We start from the raw sequence: 17,794 nt of genomic DNA, 5'->3' as shown, positions 1-17,794 counted from the left end.
ATAACTATCGTTTCATCATTGTTTAATCAACTGAAAGGATGTTTTTTGGTTTTAGCAAATCTTCGAATGAGCCACAGGGAGCGGGTTGTCTTCACAGACACCGCCGTGTTTCTACAGTAGCCCAGAAAGGACAAACCAAACTCTTTTACCGAGTTCTCCGACACGCTAATGAAACTGGGGACGTGAGCCGCAGAAGTGGGACAGCGCGAAAACTATGTGCCTTCGTCATTGCAGTCTTTGAAAGCAAGGAGTTAGCCGAGGGCGATTCAGTCGGTTGCCATCTGCAACCTCACCACTAGATGCCACTAAAGCCCACACACTGGCCCTTTTTTTTAAGGCCGTTTTATCACTTAATTACAAGTTTTGATTGTGATTGTGATCGGCAGAATGGATCTGATTTGTGTCCCGGTTGCATGGTGTGGTTTGTGATTGTGTTGGTTTGAGCTGCATGGGAAGCTGCTCACTGTTTGACACTGTTGGTTTTTAAACATCTAGATTTGTGTGTTGCTGCATTTTGCTGAGTCTATTTCCACTTACTAGCTTATTTTGGAACTTCATTTACATCCTACAATCTGGCAGGTTAAGTAAGCATGTATTGTTGACATGATTAAGATCATCATTCTATCTTTTTGTTTTTACCCTGGCTCTCTTCTTCTCCTCTTCCTCCACCTTTTAGGATGAAATGTCCGGTTTCAGCCGCGGAGGATCTAAGTCCAGTACTCCAACCAAACAGGGAAGTGTCTCCAAAGGTGGGACCCCTGTGTCCTCACAAGGTGGAGGGTGCAAATCCAACACCTCCACGCCCTCTCAGGGGGGCACCCCTCAATCGAACACCCCCACGTCTGCACACGGCACTAACTCTCAGGCCACCGTGACGCTATCCCCCTGTGACGGAGCGTCCGCGGGAATGAGTCCGCCGTCCATCCTGGGTGGAGGGCCTGCCTCCCTCACTGTCCCGTCCACCGCTGCCGTAAATGTTGCCGCGGGGTCTACGGAACAGGAAGTTTCCCACGGGCCCAACGAGAACCTGGACCAGAACCTGGACCAGAACCGAGGACAGCCAGAGAGCAGTAAAAACTTTGCGGCAGTGCAGGAGGGACAGCAGAGCCAGCTTGGACCTGATGGTCAGGACCTTTACAACAGATGTACATCATGTTTCCATATTTTAACACCAACTGTCCCCTGTTTCAGTGTACTTGCTCGCTCATTATTCTTCTTTTATTAGATGAAGCAGACCAACGGGAGAAGTCTGAGGTGCAGGCCATCATAGAGTCCACCCCTGAGCTGGATATGGACCTCGATGGTTTCAGAGGAGCAAGGTACAGGACTCATGATTAGCTGTTCTACGACCATCTGACCTATAAAGGGAGAAATCTCTTCCTGTGTCCTCACATCTCATGTTGTGGAATATGTTAAAGGATAAGGCTGGCATAACTCTGTGTCTGTGTTATCCTCATATTTAAACAATATAATGTATCCCCCCTCTCTCTGGCTCATTACCGTCATTAGAAAAACCCATTCAGAATGCAAACAAACACATTTGTACCAAGAGTGTTAAATGTTTATTATGATGGCAATATCGCATTCCCCCTTCACCCTGACGAGCCTCGTTTTTCCTCCCCTTCTTGTTCCACATTTCTTCTCCCGACCTCCTCTCCCCATCCAGCACGCCAACAAAAGGTGGCATAGAGAATCTTGCGTTCGACCGCAACACTGACTCTCTGTTCGCGGAGCTGTCCTCCGCAGGCAACGACCTGATAGGAGACATGGACGAAGGAGCCGACATGCTGGGTAAGAACAAGCCTCCTGGACTCGTCTCCACCTTTTATGCAAACCGCAAAAATCACTGAATTGTCTTTTCCTTTGGCTGTCGCTGCTTTATCATCATTGCAGATGAGTTCTCTGGTGTGTATCAATAGATTTCCCCCGAAGATCTTGTTGCCATGTGTCCTTGATTCAGTGTCCAGTTTCAGTTCCCTCTGACTTCCTGATGCATGTGCAGAATAGTGCATAGAGCTACTGTGTTGTGAAGGGCAGTCGTGCCATAGAATAGAGCCATAGTTCAGATGAGACCATTTGACTTACTCCGTCTCTTACACCTCTTCCTGATTTGTTGCATGACCCCTCAGACTACAACTTTCTAGGTAAGACTTGAGAACAAAATGTCAGTGAGTAGGATAGACATAAGAAACACGTCTTTATTGACGTGACTTTTCAATAACGTGCTTTATTTTCCCCTTTCATGATGGAGCACACGTGAGATGAGTCTGTATTCATATTAAGTGTCATCATTTTCAGGTATGGGTCGGGAGGTTGAACACCTCATCCATGAGAACGCCCAGCTGCTGGAGACCAAGTTAGTGCTCAGTGTCACTTTTTTTCTTTTCTTTTTCTTTAAAAGCCATCTGACTCATGTGTCCCATTTAAAAAGAAAAGAGAAACGCCTCATGAAAAAGGACTTTTAACACTGAAGCAACTACATTACCGTTGCAGACATTGCTGCATTAGTGAGTCACGTTCCCCTCCCTATTTATTCTGTATGTGCTTGTTGTCATCGTTTCTTTTCTTGCTCTTTCACTTTGTGTTTGGCGTAAGCACTCACCGGCCATTTTTCTTTCTTTTGTCTTTAGCCTTTATTTAACCAGGCTAGTCCCAACGAGATCAAGGATCTCTTTAACATGGGAGACCTGGTCAATAATAACAGCACCACGGTGTTTAACATAACAAAAATAACAGGCAAATGCATACATTATAATGATAAAATAAAACATTTGCAAACACTTTATGTAAAATATCTAATCATTAAGTTTCTACACTTAAGAGTCCTTTTCAAGGAAGCGCAGCTCTCGCTGCACTTTATGCTTAAGATTGATGTTGGTCTCAATGCAACGTTCAGAAATGGGGTGGTGCTGCCACCGTGTGGCCAACGACGGTATCGCATTAAGAATGTACACGTTTAGGATGCATGTGCCTTTGTTTCCAGAAATGCTTTGAACGTGGTGAAAAACGACCTGATCGCACAAATGGACGAGCTGTCTTGTGAGAAGGAGGTCCTGCGCAGTGAGCTGGATGCCGTCACGCAGGCCAAGTCCCGACTGGAGGACAAGAACAAAGAATTGGAAGACGAACTCAAGAAGTGAGTTGGTTTGGCCTCAAAACGCACGTAGACGTGTACAGTGTACAAACGTGGTTGCAAAAGACTGTGTGCTCGCTTGCAGGACTCGAGCGGAGTTTGAGGACGCCAAACACAAGGTCAAGAATGACAACGAGGATGATGTGAGTCCTTGATATTCGTTTTGATCCGAGAGAGTGATACAACTGTGTGGATTAGTAGCAGTAGATGTTTTTACGCATCTCTAAATATGAATATTTCAGTGCCAATGAAGCCGTCAGTGGTCCCTTTTCCCCCCCAATTTGTTTTAGAGCTCATTAGCCATCATATCGATCATCAGAATGTGTCACACATATATTGTGTGTACTGCATAGTGGTTATTGTGTTCTCCTGCCGGTGTTGTGCCTGCAGAGCGACGTGCCGACGGCACAGAGGAAGCGCTTCACCAGGGTGGAGATGGCCAGGGTCCTGATGGAGAGGAACCAGTACAAGGAGAGGCTGATGGAGCTGCAGGAGGCGGTCAGATGGACAGAGATGATCCGGTAAGACAAGTGCTGTACAATATGAAGTACTGTAGGGCTGAAAGAATCTGGAGGAACGTATCTCGTTGTTGCAGTTTTCTTTTTTCATATTTGTGGCATTAAAGAATATTTTATTGCACCAGGCATAATATCTCTGAATATACCTTGAGATGTAGAAACAACAGAAACAGTTGGAGAGAAAAGTAAATGTAAGTAATTCTCCATAGAAGAAAAAATATGAAATTAGCTCACATTTATTAAAATGAGTGGTATTCTCATATGATGAGAAGTATACGGTACTCTTATCCCTTAACTAGAAATACAGTAGTCTAAAAGTACTCCATTACAAATACAAGGCTTTAATTCAAAATGTTGCTAAAGTATTAGCATCAACAAAGTATCACAAATAAAAGTACTCACTATGCAGAATGTCTCCTTTTGTCTCATATTATTGGAGAATATTATATTCGGTTTTTACAAATACATGTAAGAGCATTTTAATGTTGTAGTTTGTCATTTTGGAGCCAACGTTTGATATATATATTTATACTACTGCAAAGGTTCTCATTGCAGTAGTATAAATGGGTTGAAAAGATGTAATACGCAGCATTTTGCCATCCGTGTCTAATTTAATATAGAATATATACAATTCAGTTCACGGACTTACACTTATATTTGATTGAATATTTATTAAATAACTATTTTCAAAGGATTTTTTGATGGATGCTCATTTTAAATATACTTTTTTTTTTCTAGTGCCTTCACGTACCTCCAGGGGTACATGTACCCCCATTTGAGAACCACTGTACTACCGGGTAGATTAGTAGTATAGGACTTCATCATATTAGATACAAATATATATATTTTTTTTTAATGTAAAAAGCATATATACTAAAAAAACAAAACAAAGTACAATATTTACCTGGAGTAGAAGTTAAAATAAATCTGCTTAGTTAATTTCCACCATGACAACATCTAAATGAGTTCACGCTTCACAGTCTTATGGTAGTAACGGCCTAAACGAGGCGGTCTAGGTCGGTGGATTCAGATGACTCCGTTTTAACGCACCACCCACAGAGGGGAAGTACAACGCGGTACTACAGAAGCAAACTTGGCCGAATATGGTTTGAAGTTTCATGTCGAAATGAAGGAGCGCACCGTGAAGCTCCTTCCAGCGTTCAGTTAGAGTCAAAGTGAATTGTGTGTCTCCCTCTCAGGGCTTCAAAGGAGAACCCAGCTCTTCCAGAGAAGAAGAAATCCAGCCTCTGGCAGTTGTAAGCTCCTCTTTTCTCATCACTTGATCTCCCAAATACCAACCGCAGTGCGACGGCTGTGTTTCATGTTGTTCTTTCTTTTGTGTTCCATGGTTGTGTGGTTGTTCTCCTCAGGATGTAGGTAAATCTTTGACATGGTGTCTTTCTTGACTGGCTCCCGCTTTGAGAGGGTGGCTCTCATCTCAGATCTGAGCTGCTTTACTGTCATGATTGTCTTTACTTCTTCTATTAGAAGTTAAAGGGTCCTTTATCTTTCGATGTTTTCGTGTGTGACTAATGGGGACGAGCGAACGCTTGAGATGGCAGCCACTACAAGGGCTGACCGACGTCTGACAACATTATGGGAAGAACCCCACCCAGAAAGAAACCCTTTTCTCTTTAGCTTTCTGTTTGGTATTGTGTCCAACCACACGGGACAAGTCACCTCTTGTCACAAGACTAGACGAGATAACAAGCAGACCGGATCGAGTGAGGGGTGAAGAAGTTTTATTATTTTCTCCGTGGGGTTCTTTCCATAATATTGTCAGACACTTCTAATAACAATCAAAAACAAGTCCTCTTTATTGGACGTACATCGGAGCAGCGCTCTCACTCAACACTGGACTAGCTTCAGAAATGGTCGTCCCCATTAGTCACACAGAAAATATGGAAAATCAGATCTGGGTTAAAACGATACAGAAGTAACCGTTTTCTAAAGAAACGACACGCATGACGGAAGCCTTTGAGAACATCTCTGATCTGACCGCGGCTCTCTTTATTCGGGGCAGGTGTTGGGCAACGGGGTTTGGGACAGTTGTGTTTACAAGACGAGCAAAATCTGATATATCCACCATCTCTCCCGCCCTGTTTCTGTGTCCCTCTATATCCTTCCTGATGTTGTGGCGTCTGTGTGCAGGAGGTGTGTTTGGGTGTTGGGGGGGAGGGGGGGTAGAACTGACATCTAAGTTATAAGCTCGAATATCAGCTATAAACATATTCATTTGAAACACGCGTAACGCCTGTTGCTGAATATGAAGTGTCAAATAGAATGTGGTGAATGCTGTGTGCTCTCATTGTAGAGTTGGGGGGGGGGGGGGTGAAAGGTGTCCATGTCCATTTTTTGTTGACTAATGTCCTCGTTGGTGCATTAACCCTGGAGGGCAGCTGCTCGGGTGCTTTGCTGTTTAGGAGACGGGTCAATGGGGACATGCATATTAATGCCTGCTCCCCGTATGAACTCTTGCATGGTGTGTGTCGGTGTGGGAAAAGGGAACCTGTGTTTAGTTTTTTTTTTTTACCCTTAAATGTTGAACGTCACTTCTGCCGCTGGAGCTACTGCTTGTGTCCACCCCTCCTATACGTTTGTCTGTGTGCTTCTTTCTTTTTTTCTTCCCCCCCCCCCCACCTCCCACTTCCCCACCCTTACACTTCCAGTTTCAGCCGTTTGTTCAGCTCGTCGGGCGCGGCGGCCAAGAAGCCGGCGTTGGAGGCGCCGGTGAACGTCAAGTACAATGCGCCCACCTCTCAGATTCAGCCGTCCGTCAAGAAGAGGAGCACCACCCTGCAGCAGCTGCCCAGTGACAAGAGCAAAGCCTTTGATTTCCTCAATGAGGAGTAAGTCACTCAGGGGAAAATGGAAAGGATAGTTTGGGTGTTTCGAAGTGGAAGTGTATGAGGTACTTATCCATAGAAACAGCTGAACTATCCCTTTTTAAATGAAAACGTGTGATCCTGCATTTGGACTGGTGTGGAAACCCGGTGCGGATGACACCGAGAAACTGGCTCTCCGTCTGCGTCCGACTCGTTTGTGGCGCGCATAGCAAACGCGCTGACTATTAATGCTCATAATCCATGACTTCACTGATGATGCAGTCATCAGCAACACGTTAGACGTTGTCGATTAGGTACCGTTTCTTTGCTATTTATCTGGTGTGAGAAGATGATTTGGATCAAACGCTTGAATTGAGCATATCAATAATAATCATTTTAATTACACATTTCATCAGACTGGCACAGTACAGTTTTTAAGGGTGCTTCCACACCTGTCGTTGGGTTTATTTAGACCCGATCAAGTGGGGAAAATGTTGTATTGTTCCGTGGGATGGATGCCACATAAAGATGTTGGATAAGCAGAGCAGTTTTAACGGCTTTTCATATATTCATCGTGGAGAATACCAGAGCTCACATGCATTCAGGTAGATTTGCCTACATAGGTTACATACGTGGCTTTATTCAGAGCAATTATAAGATGGCTTCCTGAACAGACGTCAGCTTTTTAAAATCATGCTGAAATCTCATATCTGCCACCATAAAATCCCGTCAGTTCGTTTGCTTTCAACCCCAAATGAACTGCAGCGGAGTCCGGCGAGAAGCCGACCCGGTTCGGTTGTTACGTGCACACCATTGAGGGCTTTCACACCAGCCCAAAGGAACCGGACTAACGGGGTCGATCAGACCGGAGTTGGTTTTGACCGAGCCGAACGGGTTTGGGCGTGAAAGAAATGCCCGTCTTTGTTAGTGAGCCTCGGTTCCGTCCCACAGAGTGGCCGCTGATAACGTGGTGTCCAGGCGGGAGCAGAAGAGGGCCCAGTACCAGCAGGTCAAAGCCCACGTTCAGAAGGAGGACGGCAGAGTGCAGGCTTACGGCTGGAGTCTGCCCAAGAAATACAAAGTAAGGAGATGACCTCAAGCACCGTGGCAGAAGCCCCTCTGGTCTCCAGTTATCACGACTACAGTCTGTCTGTTCTTGTTTGTAATCCTGCAGTCCAACGGTGGTCAGACGGAGAGTAAGGTGAAGAACCTGCCTGTTCCCGTCTTCCTCAGACCACTGGATGAGAAAGATGCTTCCATGAAGGTATTCCCTCCGGCTTGTTGGTGCATAATAACTGCAAATCCAAATGTCTCGTCAGCTTTTGCCCTCACCATTTTATGGGGCAGTGTGTAGCATTCAGAGGGATCTATAGGCTGAAATGTAAGACAAGATAAACGTTGTTTTCTTTTAGTGTATAATCACCTAAAACTAAGAATCTCACTGCTAGAATACGAAAAGGCAAAATGAAATCCTCTTACCTGTAGGGCTATTTCCTGATGGTCTTGGTCTATATGTTGGGAGATGTCAGCCGTCTCTCCAGTATAATGCAACTAGATGGCACTCGACTTGTGGGGCTCAAAGTGTCACTAAAATCTATTCAAAGAAGTCTGCAGCAATGTCTCGCTCCAGAAATCATGACCCGGTCACTCAAAAGAACCCACAGACCCTTTTTGTGTGCAGTTTCATGTGTGAATGTGTGAGTGGCCGACTCTCTGAGTAGCTGGCGCGGTTCTAGTTCGGCAGAAAGAGAATAGCTCCTAGCTTTAGCTCATATTCAGTGACGCGTCTCCTTGTCTCTGACTGTAACCGTGCGTCTGTGCTCCAGCTGTGGTGTGCTGCTGGCGTGAACCTCTCCGGAGGTAAAACCAGAGACGGCGGGTCCATCGTAGGGGCCAGCGTGTTTTACAACGACGTGCCTGGACCAGAGAGCCCTAAGAAGAAACTAGGATCTCAGAGCAGCCTGGATGAACTGGATCAAGACCTCAAGGTACACACACACACACACACACACACACACACACACACACACACACACACACACACACACACGGACACATGGTGGTAAAGATAACCCTCTGGAGAAATGCTTGACCATTCATATCCGCGCTTCTATGGTTCGTCGTTCCAGGAGCAGCAGAAGGAGTTGCGGCAGCACGACGAGTTGTCGTCGCTGGTTTGGATCTGCACCAGCACCGAGTCCACCACCAAGGCCGTGGTCGTCGACGCCAACCAGGCCGGAAACATCCTGGAGAGCTTCTTTGTGTGCAACTCCCACGTCCTCTGCATCGCCAGTGTTCCAGGTGAGACAGAGAGAGAGATGTTACTACTAACATCTGTGCAATCTGCTCGTTCTGCATTCAGCAGCCCACAGAGGAGCTGCGCCATCTCAGAGGGAACGTACCGCGTGGTCTTACTCGCGGTTCATACGCGGGTGTTTTTTCTTCAGGCGCAAGAGAGACGGACTACCCAGCTGGTGAGGAAGTCGCTCCGAGCGCCGAGGCGGGACCAGCGGCGGACGGCGGCTCGCCGCCGGCCGAGAGCAGCTCGTCGTGCGGCGACGGCGTGCTCGGAGGCATCACCGTCGTGGGCTGCGACGCCGAGGGAGCAGCAGCCGTTCCTCAGACAGCAGTCAGTCTGGGAGAAGACGGAGAAAGTGGTCAGAGACGTTTACTGTTCGACACGACAACAACAACAATATCTCTTCAATACGGCATTGTTCATTTTAAATGTATCCATTATTCAGTAATAAACCCACAACGTGCGCGAATGCAGCTCGTTTCTCTCACGATATGCAAATTAATTAACGAATTATCTGAGAAGGGAGGTTATAAATCGGTCGTCAGAGCATCAATACACGTACATTATATATAATGAGGCTAAAATGACACCGTAAATGTTACTTGGGCATACTAGTCTGCCCAGTTTACTCAGAGACGATCCTCTCCACAGAATCCCGACCAGCAGAGGAAGCCACCGAGGCGACGGAGGCCAGCGCAGGGCCTGCTGACCAAAGAGAGAGCCGGAGGGGCGTCTACACGGAACACGTCTTCACTGATCCGCTGGGAGCTCAACAGACGGCAGAGGCTCCAGCCAACTACTCTCAGAGGTAACACCCGGGAGGCCCGATGCTGCTACAATCCAGTCTGCCAATAAAACGGGCCATTTCATCGAGAACAAAAACCCACTGAACGACGACACCAAATCACTGTCAGAAACCCCATCAAATGTGTCCATATTTGTGTGGTGGTAAATTGTTATTGCAAAGCATTAAGCTGGTGGCAGTGTGTGCTCCATTTACCTGCTACAAAACAGCTGTAACATTTTAACAGGCAGAGAGATGAATATGCATCGATGATCAAACGGACTTCCTTTTATCACTTGTTTATTTATTGGCTGTACAGAAGCCCTGGGAGGCAAGTGAGGGGAAGATTCATAGTCATAAGTGATCTAAATAGTTTTATAGTTTTCTTTACTGTGTTTGTGACTTAATAACAGGCAAGGGAAAAAAGGTTTTGACGTGTTAATTTTAGATTAGACTTAGAAAATGGATCACCAGAATAATCACTCTGCGCTTACATGTCTTGCACATATAATTTGGTAGCGAGCACACAACTAATTAAAATGCAGCCTCTCTAATAATAATAATAATAATAATGATAATAATAATAATAATAATGCGTGTTGTCTGTCAGGCAGAGTGATCTGTTGAAAGACGGCGTGAGCTCCGACCCCACCGCGGAGGAGCAGGACCTGATGAGAGAGGAGGCTCAGAAGATGAGCAGCGTTCTGCCCACCATGTGGCTCGGGACCCAGAACGGATGGTGAGTGTTGCTCCCGAGCTGCACCGGCGAGCTGCTCCGGATTTCAAGCGAAAACTGAATGATTTGTTCCTGATTCCAGCGTGTACGTCCACTCCTCTGTGGCCCAGTGGAAGAAGTGTCTGCATTCGATAAAGCTGAAGGACTCGGTGCTGGGCATAGTGTGAGTACGATGGGCGTTTTACTCATTTCTTGTCTTTTTTTTTTTTGTTGGCTGTGTTGTGGAAGCATTTGTTTCTCTCCATCAGGCACGTGAAAGGCCGCGTACTGGTGGGTCTCTCTGACGGCACTTTGGCCATTTTCCACAGAGGAGTGGGTGAGGGGTCACGAGTCCTTTTTAAAAAAACAAAACAACCGAGTAATATCTACCTGATGCATCTGGAAATATAACTCTGTCTTTTGTTTGTGGCAGACGGACAGTGGGATCTGACCAACTACCATCTGTTAGACTTGGGGAGGCCCCACCACGCCATCCGCTGCATGACTATAGTACACGACAAGGTGTGGTGTGGTTACAGGAACAAGATCTATGTGGTGCAGCCCAAAGCCATGAAGATGGAGGTATGAAATGTCTGCCATTGATTTTTAAATATTATATTATTTGGAGACCGTCAACTGAAAGCGTGTGATACTGTCGCATGGCCACACAATAAGTTGTTTACCGGTTCGTTGATTCACAGAGAAGTTGCCTATTTTGCTCCCCTTTGCAGAAGTCGTTTGACGCCCACCCTCGTAAGGACAGCCAGGTCCGTCAGCTGGCCTGGGATGGCGACGGCATCTGGGTGTCCATCAGACTGGACTCCACTCTCAGGCTGTTCCACGCTCACACCTTCCAGCACCTCCAGGACGTCGACATCGAGCCCTACGTCAGCAAGATGCTGGGTCAGTCCACGAGACTCCCGCCACAAAGCGCGGTAGACGTTTGGTGAGTCGGCTCTGATTTTGTGTTGTGCTGTTTTTTTTGTTTTTTGTTTCACGCAGGTACGGGGAAACTAGGCTTCTCATTTGTGAGGATCACAGCACTCATGGTGTCAAGTAACCGCCTGTGGATCGGCACTGGAAACGGAGTCATCCTCTCCATCCCTTTAACAGAGAGTGAGTTGTTCTTTTTTTTTTTTACGGGTATAAACTTCTCCCTGCACGGTTCCTCTTGTTGCTGCCTATGTGTGTGCAGGCCCTCATTTCCACTATTCACACTTTATACAGTATGAATATAGTGTTCAATAAGGTAAAGTGACTTATAGCCAGTGGCGTCTTGTGGCTTTTTAATGGAGCATAGCTGATGTAACGGCTTCACTTCCCTTTCAGAAAGGGCTGACTATGTACATAATGGCCTCCTACAACTATTCCTTCAACCTATATTTGTGATTAGAGGTTTTCAGATATTCAGGGCCATTGCAATAGCGTAATACATGCAGCAAGAGTACGGAGAAAGTGCTCGTTAAACATTGTCCTGAAGGTGGATTTCACAGACTGAGCGTTTCGATCGGCCTCTTCAGTCTCAATCTCTCTCTCTCTCTCTCTCTCTCTCTCTCTCTCTCTCTCTCTCTCTCTCTCTCTCTCTCTCCGCTCCGTTAGCAGCGAACGAGGTAACCAAGGCGGCGGCGAGCAACCTTCCAGGAAGCGTGGTCCGCGTCTACGGCGACGACAGCAGTGACAAAGTCACAGCCGGGACGTTCGTCCCGTACTGCTCCATGGCTCACGCTCAGCTCTGTTTCCACGGTCACAGGGATGCCGTCAAGTTCTTTACCGCCGTCCCAGGTAAACCAGTGAATTGGAGAGCTGCGATCCCATTAACAATACCTCCAGTATACTGAGATGACGGTCTGTCCCGGATGAAAACACAATCTTGACTTGTTTGGCGTTTACAGTTTGCGGCTCTGTGCTCTCAGGTCACGCAGCTCCACCGGCGTCCTGCGGAGTCGAGGCAGCGGGCGACAAGGCGACAGATGCCGCAACTCAGGAAGGAACCAAGTCCGTGCTGGTGATGAGCGGAGGCGAAGGCTACATCGACTTCAGGATGGGTGAGTTGGCGACAAGCAGCGGACAAAGCCGCCCCCGTAGTTCCCGCTGGAGACACGCGTGACGCCTCTCTGTATGTCCTTCTGTTAGGCGACGAGGCTGGAGAGGCGGAGGAGGGCGAGCAGCCCCCCATGAAGCTGCAGCCCTTCCTGGCTAAAGCCGAGCGCAGCCACCTCATCGTCTGGCAGGTCCTCGCCAGCGAGGGCTGAACTCTGACCTCGGGACCCCTTGAGGCCCGATTTGCCTTTTCTCTCAAACCGGCAGTTTCCCTCTGCAGACGGGAGTTTAATCAGCACTTTGTGTCCCCTTCTTTTTCTTCCTGAACAATAAGAGTGAAACTGCTCCGAGAGCGTTCTCGTGGTGGACTGGAGCAGTGCAAACGGATTCACACAAACTGCATGTTATTAGTTTTAGTTTTTTCTTATTTGTTCCTTTAAATGTCTGTTATCGTGCCTCTTCTCTCTCTAATATTATTTGAGGTAAAGCTGTTATTGCAAACAGAACTTTTTGTTATATATTTACTCAGCAAATTCAATGAGTTTTCTTCCTGAACTCAGTTCAGTTGTGCGCTGGTGTCAGTCGGTCAAACGGAATAATCACCTGTGAGCTCCCCTTTTTGCTTTTTGATGAATCCCAAATCCTATTTAATGTCGTTGTTTTTTTGTTTTTTTTCTCATCCTTTGATAACTTGGCTTTTGATTGTATGCAAGACGAATTGAATTGATTGCCGGTTGTCTCCTGGTCAAATGCAATACATCAGCTTCATCGGGTTAGATGGCCCCGCCTTGAGCGGAAAATATTCAAGATGCAAGTCCCAGTTTATGCCTCTCATGCCAGCTTTACTATTTGCATTCCAGTCACAAAGCATCCAGTATTCTGAAGCATAAATGTTCTGATTTAAAAACCCAGTAGCCGACTCACTCTTACCTCTGTGCGGATGGTATTCCCAGAACCATTTGATTGGAAAACGTTTTCCATCTGCTGCACGATAGAAGAAAGACGCTTGACCTTCAGAACAGCAGGAAGCTACAAAACGACGTCCTCGTTTTGTAGCAGCGCGGCTCTATGGTGTCGCTGTGAGCCTTCGCCATGTTGAGAGCCATTTAGAGGCAATCGAAATGCTGCCAACCTCGTATCCTCGCACCTTTTTACCTTTTGACTTTTCATCCAGCATCATCGGGTCAACCTCTTTACATTTGTCAAATACTTTTGTTTATGACCAAATGGCTGCATGAATATAATTCCATATATAATTAGGGCTAATTAACAAACGTTGGCATGCTAAACTGGGCTCTGTGATTCGAATGTATTGGTGATACATTAGAGGCTCAAACTGGAGCCTGAGTAACTTGGTGACGGTCAACGTCCCATTCACATGAATAATGACCTGAAAAGCTGCTGCACACGCTGTCGCGCCCTTCCTTGACGTTGGTTTTGGTTCCACTGACTTGTGTTTAATCCAATATAACACGAGGACGCTGTCGGCGCTCTGCTCTCAATCCACAAAGACGCTTTAATAAAAGGTGTCGGGGCTGGAAGAGACTTGATGTACTCGGCTCTTCAATCTTCAAGTGTGACAAAAGTATTTATTTTTCCTTAAAAGAATGTCGCTGCTCTTGCTACCAAAGTGTAAAGAATTAAAGACGGCTGGTTTTTGCACGTGCTCAAACGATAATAAGCGTCTCGCCTCATGTGGAGCAGCATGTTTGAGTCTGCCTCTGTGCAGATGAAACGCTTTTATAACGGAAATCCCGGCATATAGATGAGATATATTTTTAGACTTTCATATTTTGGAATTGACGTATTTTCAGGGTTTGTGAGAGAAGAGCTGGACCCGTTACTAAGAGAGGATAGAACAAGCCGCCACGCGTGAGGATTACGTAACCCACCCCCACCACCCCTATTAATCCTTATCTCGACATTTAGAGGTCAGAATTCTAACATTGACATTTTTGTTTTTGCAGCGCTGCCCCCTTTAAGCAAGAACATGTTCATCTGAAGTTATCCTGTTTTATATGTTCATCCTGATGTTTTAAGTCTATTTTTCTGAACTTTTTATTTTTTTTATGTTCGTTTTATGTTAGACAAGACGTTAATTTGGGTGTAAAATGAGAATACAATTCTGGCCTGTGTGTGTGTCCTCTCCAAGAGAGGAGTGAAACGTTGCATTTTAGCCATTTCAGTATTTATTTACATTGATTGAGCCTTTGCAATTCAGAATGTATCTTTGTACATTGAATATTAATGAATATATATATATATATATATGATTATATATGTATGGAACATGAAATTGCTTGGGTTTATTGTTTAAATCATATGAATTTCTTTTGTGGGGGGTAACCTTACTCAGCTATGCACTGTTTGGGGGTTGCTTCACAATGTTTTTTTGTATTTAAACCAAGTAGAAACCCGGCGGCCTGTCCTGAGCCTGACACCCTCTGCTCCACAGGTCTGTCAGCCCTCTCATCTGCGCGCGTGTGTGTGTGTGTGTTTCTTTAACTTTGAGGTCCACACACACACACCCAGACACACCATCTTGTACTCCTTCCGCATCGCCGGCCTTACGTATTTCTAATGGTCACATTAAAGCAGCTTTTGTGGGCGAGCTTCGTCTGCTTGTAATGTTTCATTTGTCAGCGACACGCCGCTCGTCTTGAGGATGGAAGCTGAAGTTTACAGATGTTTGTCGTTGACTTCGACCACAGTAAACTCCAGTGAAACGACACCAAACCAGGTTTATTATCAGTTCCATAAATGGGTTACAACAACTTTAGTAATTAATTAAAGTAAATTCAACTTTTGTCCGTGGTTCAGCGTCCTAATATGCAATATTTAGTTTCAAAGGTCTCTGGGTCAGTGGTTAGCAGGTCTGTCTTTCAATCAGGGGATTGGCGGTTCAATCCCCGCCCTAGTCCCTGAATTGCTCCCTGTAGCTGTGTCTACAGTGTATGAATGTCACATGGTTGTAAGTCACTTTGGATAAAAGCGTCAGCTAAATGACATGTAATGTAATATAATGTTCAACAAACCAACACCCAGTAATCCATTTAACTAAAGAGTGACACAGCCAATCTGAATGCATTTAAACTATTTTTTTACCACATCACTTTAAAAAAAAAAGAAAGAAAGGAAAAATCCAACAGAGGGCGAGAACTTAACACTCTACAAAATGTTAATTTGTGCCTCATTCGATGCTCATTCCTGGTCACGCCCCTCCAGAGAACCTCCTCACTTTTATCTACCAGCACTAGGTGGCGTGCTTCAACTGCACTTTAACCGCCGTTTTTCCCCAGTGACTACTGGAAGGACATCAGCGCCCCTCCTCTGCCTGCGATTGGTCGACCCACCCCTTCTATTCGAGGCCTTGAAGGAAGCTGAACCGGTGCTGAGCAGGCTGAGAGACCGATGGAGGCTTTAATCTCTTCACAAGCTCTGAGGAGAACACCTGGCCGCCATGGATCACAGCCATGATAGTGGAGTAGCAGGTTAAGTCGTAGACGTACACAAGAGCACAGTGTGCCTGGTGGAAAGAGCATGTCAACAATAAACACAGGTATCCGGTTCAATCCCCACACTTTGCATGTTGAAGTGTCCTTGAGCAAGACACCAAACTCCCAGTTGCTCCCCGGTCGCTTCACTGCAGCCCACTGCTTGATAACTAAGGATGGGTCAAATGCAGAGAAGAAAATCCCCACTAGGATAAATAAAGGATACATTCTTATTATCTATAAATGAGATATTGCGTCCACGCGGCGGCTGGCAGCTAACGGCGCTCACAGGGCAAACGAGCGCCGCTACACAAGTTGTGTCATCTTTAGGAAGCTACACACTCTTACTTTCAGATTATTTTGTCAAACTAGTGAAGCTATAGTGCAACTCCAGTCGGAAGACCATACCTTTGCAAGCCCGTCATACATCTGCCAATCATTCCTCACACATGCTCACTCATGGTTTACCTGTCATTGTTTGGCGGTGTCCATCACGACACCGTTTAGATCAGCTGGTCTCCTCTAGCAAATGAACACAATAAGAACAATGACATGGCCGATCATCTTGATGCTGTCTCTTTTAAATAAGACTGTCTCTCTACCTTCAGTTCATTCATGCTGTTACGCACCCCTCCACCTCCACCCAGTCTTCACGGATCCATCAGCTCATCATTCTATCAGCCTCATCAGCACCACCAGGTCTGGACTCTATCTCGTTGCTGATCGGGGCAGTCGGCCCTCAATTACAAATCTCCCCGTCGAGTCCATGTGCCAAAGACTCTGAGACTTTATCATTACATATCATCTGTTAACAATAAACCTGATCCTTTCTTCATCTGACTGGTCTCTCCCTGATTGAACTGTGCTATTTTCAAACTCTCCGGAATTGAAGCATCCGTACTTCTGGGACTCGGCTGCCAAACTTTAAAGAATGCAGGGCCAGAACTAGTGCTGAGAAAAGTACGAGGCATAACTTAATAACTTAACTTGCATCGATTAAAACAATACATACCAGTGTCTGAATTAAAGGTCTCAAAATGTAGTCTGTTTGCATAACCTAACAGCGCCATGTTGCAGTCCACTCCTCAGTTATGTAAGATAGCCAGACGGTGGCTGGGGGGGGATCCAGGTCTCACCATAACCTCTTGTTCGTGTCCTGGTAACTCCTGCACAGGATGCTCTGGGTTAACTGACCTACTAATAACACTGCAACTGTCTGTTTACAGTAACGCCGAGGGGTAATCCTGCCAAGAACCCGTGCTGTAAAACGGGGAGGCCTAATGTGCGTCTTATACTTCACAAAAGGTCACGAGGCTGCGATGAGGTGAACGCCGACTTTGCTGCGTGCCCCACATTTTCACCGCATTACAGTGGAAAATCGCTGCTGGCAGGAAGTTCACCCTTCTCCTCCAGACAGATCTGCTGTGGTGCATCCATTCAGCGTTGCATCGTGGGTAACTCTCAAATGCAAGGCGCACTCCTGAAGAGGAACGACACGCAGCTTTTTGAGCTTACGCAGTTCGTCGTCTGCTCTGTCATCTCAGCTGGCTCGACACAGTCTTCCCTGGTGCAGGATAAACACACAGCTGGAGTCCCCACCGAGACACACACACACACAGAGCATCTATTTCTGTCCTTGTCTCAGCTCTCTTTTCACACTCTGCTCTCCCCTCTTTGTCATGTTTTCCTTCTTCCTTATATGATATGAGGAATCCCTTCCTTTGACAATCATCTCACACATGTCTCTCTCCTTGTGTGCGTGGGACTCTTGTATCACTTAGAACCGAGCTGGGATCACACACACACACACACTGAACGGCTTACACATATACATATATACACACAGGGCCTGAGGCAAAGGAGAGAATCTTCTACTTTGTGTTTCATATTTCAAATCTGTAACGTCCATCCTTTCCCTATCATGTGTTACATTTGTTCGTTGTAAGTGGTCGTACCGGTTAATTTGCACTACCAAGTACGATAACA

At 46.1% G+C, this 17,794-nt stretch overlaps 1 protein-coding gene across 5 annotated transcripts in view; it reads left to right on the top strand.

The window, feature by feature from the left end:
- The window catches only part of spag9b (sperm associated antigen 9b), a 29,963-nt gene extending 14,843 nt beyond the window's left edge, over positions 1-15,120 (top strand). For 2 of the 5 annotated variants that reach the window (XM_034558427.1, XM_034558432.1), the window contains 24 exons: positions 677-1,145; positions 1,226-1,319; positions 1,667-1,791; positions 2,299-2,356; positions 2,984-3,136; positions 3,219-3,276; positions 3,524-3,654; positions 4,851-4,907; positions 6,321-6,500; positions 7,428-7,557; positions 7,651-7,740; positions 8,303-8,464; positions 8,606-8,777; positions 8,924-9,133; positions 9,427-9,583; positions 10,170-10,298; positions 10,378-10,458; positions 10,544-10,611; positions 10,708-10,856; positions 11,006-11,177; positions 11,277-11,390; positions 11,874-12,056; positions 12,188-12,319; positions 12,408-15,120. In XM_034558427.1, the coding sequence (XP_034414318.1) occupies positions 677-1,145; positions 1,226-1,319; positions 1,667-1,791; positions 2,299-2,356; positions 2,984-3,136; positions 3,219-3,276; positions 3,524-3,654; positions 4,851-4,907; positions 6,321-6,500; positions 7,428-7,557; positions 7,651-7,740; positions 8,303-8,464; positions 8,606-8,777; positions 8,924-9,133; positions 9,427-9,583; positions 10,170-10,298; positions 10,378-10,458; positions 10,544-10,611; positions 10,708-10,856; positions 11,006-11,177; positions 11,277-11,390; positions 11,874-12,056; positions 12,188-12,319; positions 12,408-12,526 (3,393 nt within the window). In that variant the 3' untranslated portion in view covers positions 12,527-15,120. Of the gene's footprint in view, positions 1-676; positions 1,146-1,225; positions 1,320-1,666; positions 1,792-2,298; positions 2,357-2,983; positions 3,137-3,218; positions 3,277-3,523; positions 3,655-4,850; positions 4,909-6,318; positions 6,501-7,427; positions 7,558-7,650; positions 7,741-8,302; positions 8,465-8,605; positions 8,778-8,923; positions 9,134-9,426; positions 9,584-10,169; positions 10,299-10,377; positions 10,459-10,543; positions 10,612-10,707; positions 10,857-11,005; positions 11,178-11,276; positions 11,391-11,873; positions 12,057-12,187; positions 12,320-12,407 lie in introns of all 5 variants that reach the window. The other 3 variants (XM_034558431.1, XM_034558428.1, XM_034558430.1) reach the window with 3 other exon arrangements.
- The last annotated feature ends 2,674 nt before the right edge of the window (positions 15,121-17,794 follow it).

This window comes from Cyclopterus lumpus, chromosome 19, assembly GCF_009769545.1.
Source record: "Cyclopterus lumpus isolate fCycLum1 chromosome 19, fCycLum1.pri, whole genome shotgun sequence".
NCBI classification, from domain to species: Eukaryota; Metazoa; Chordata; class Actinopteri; order Perciformes; family Cyclopteridae; genus Cyclopterus; species Cyclopterus lumpus.
This window is presented reverse-complemented; position numbering and strand designations above follow the sequence as displayed.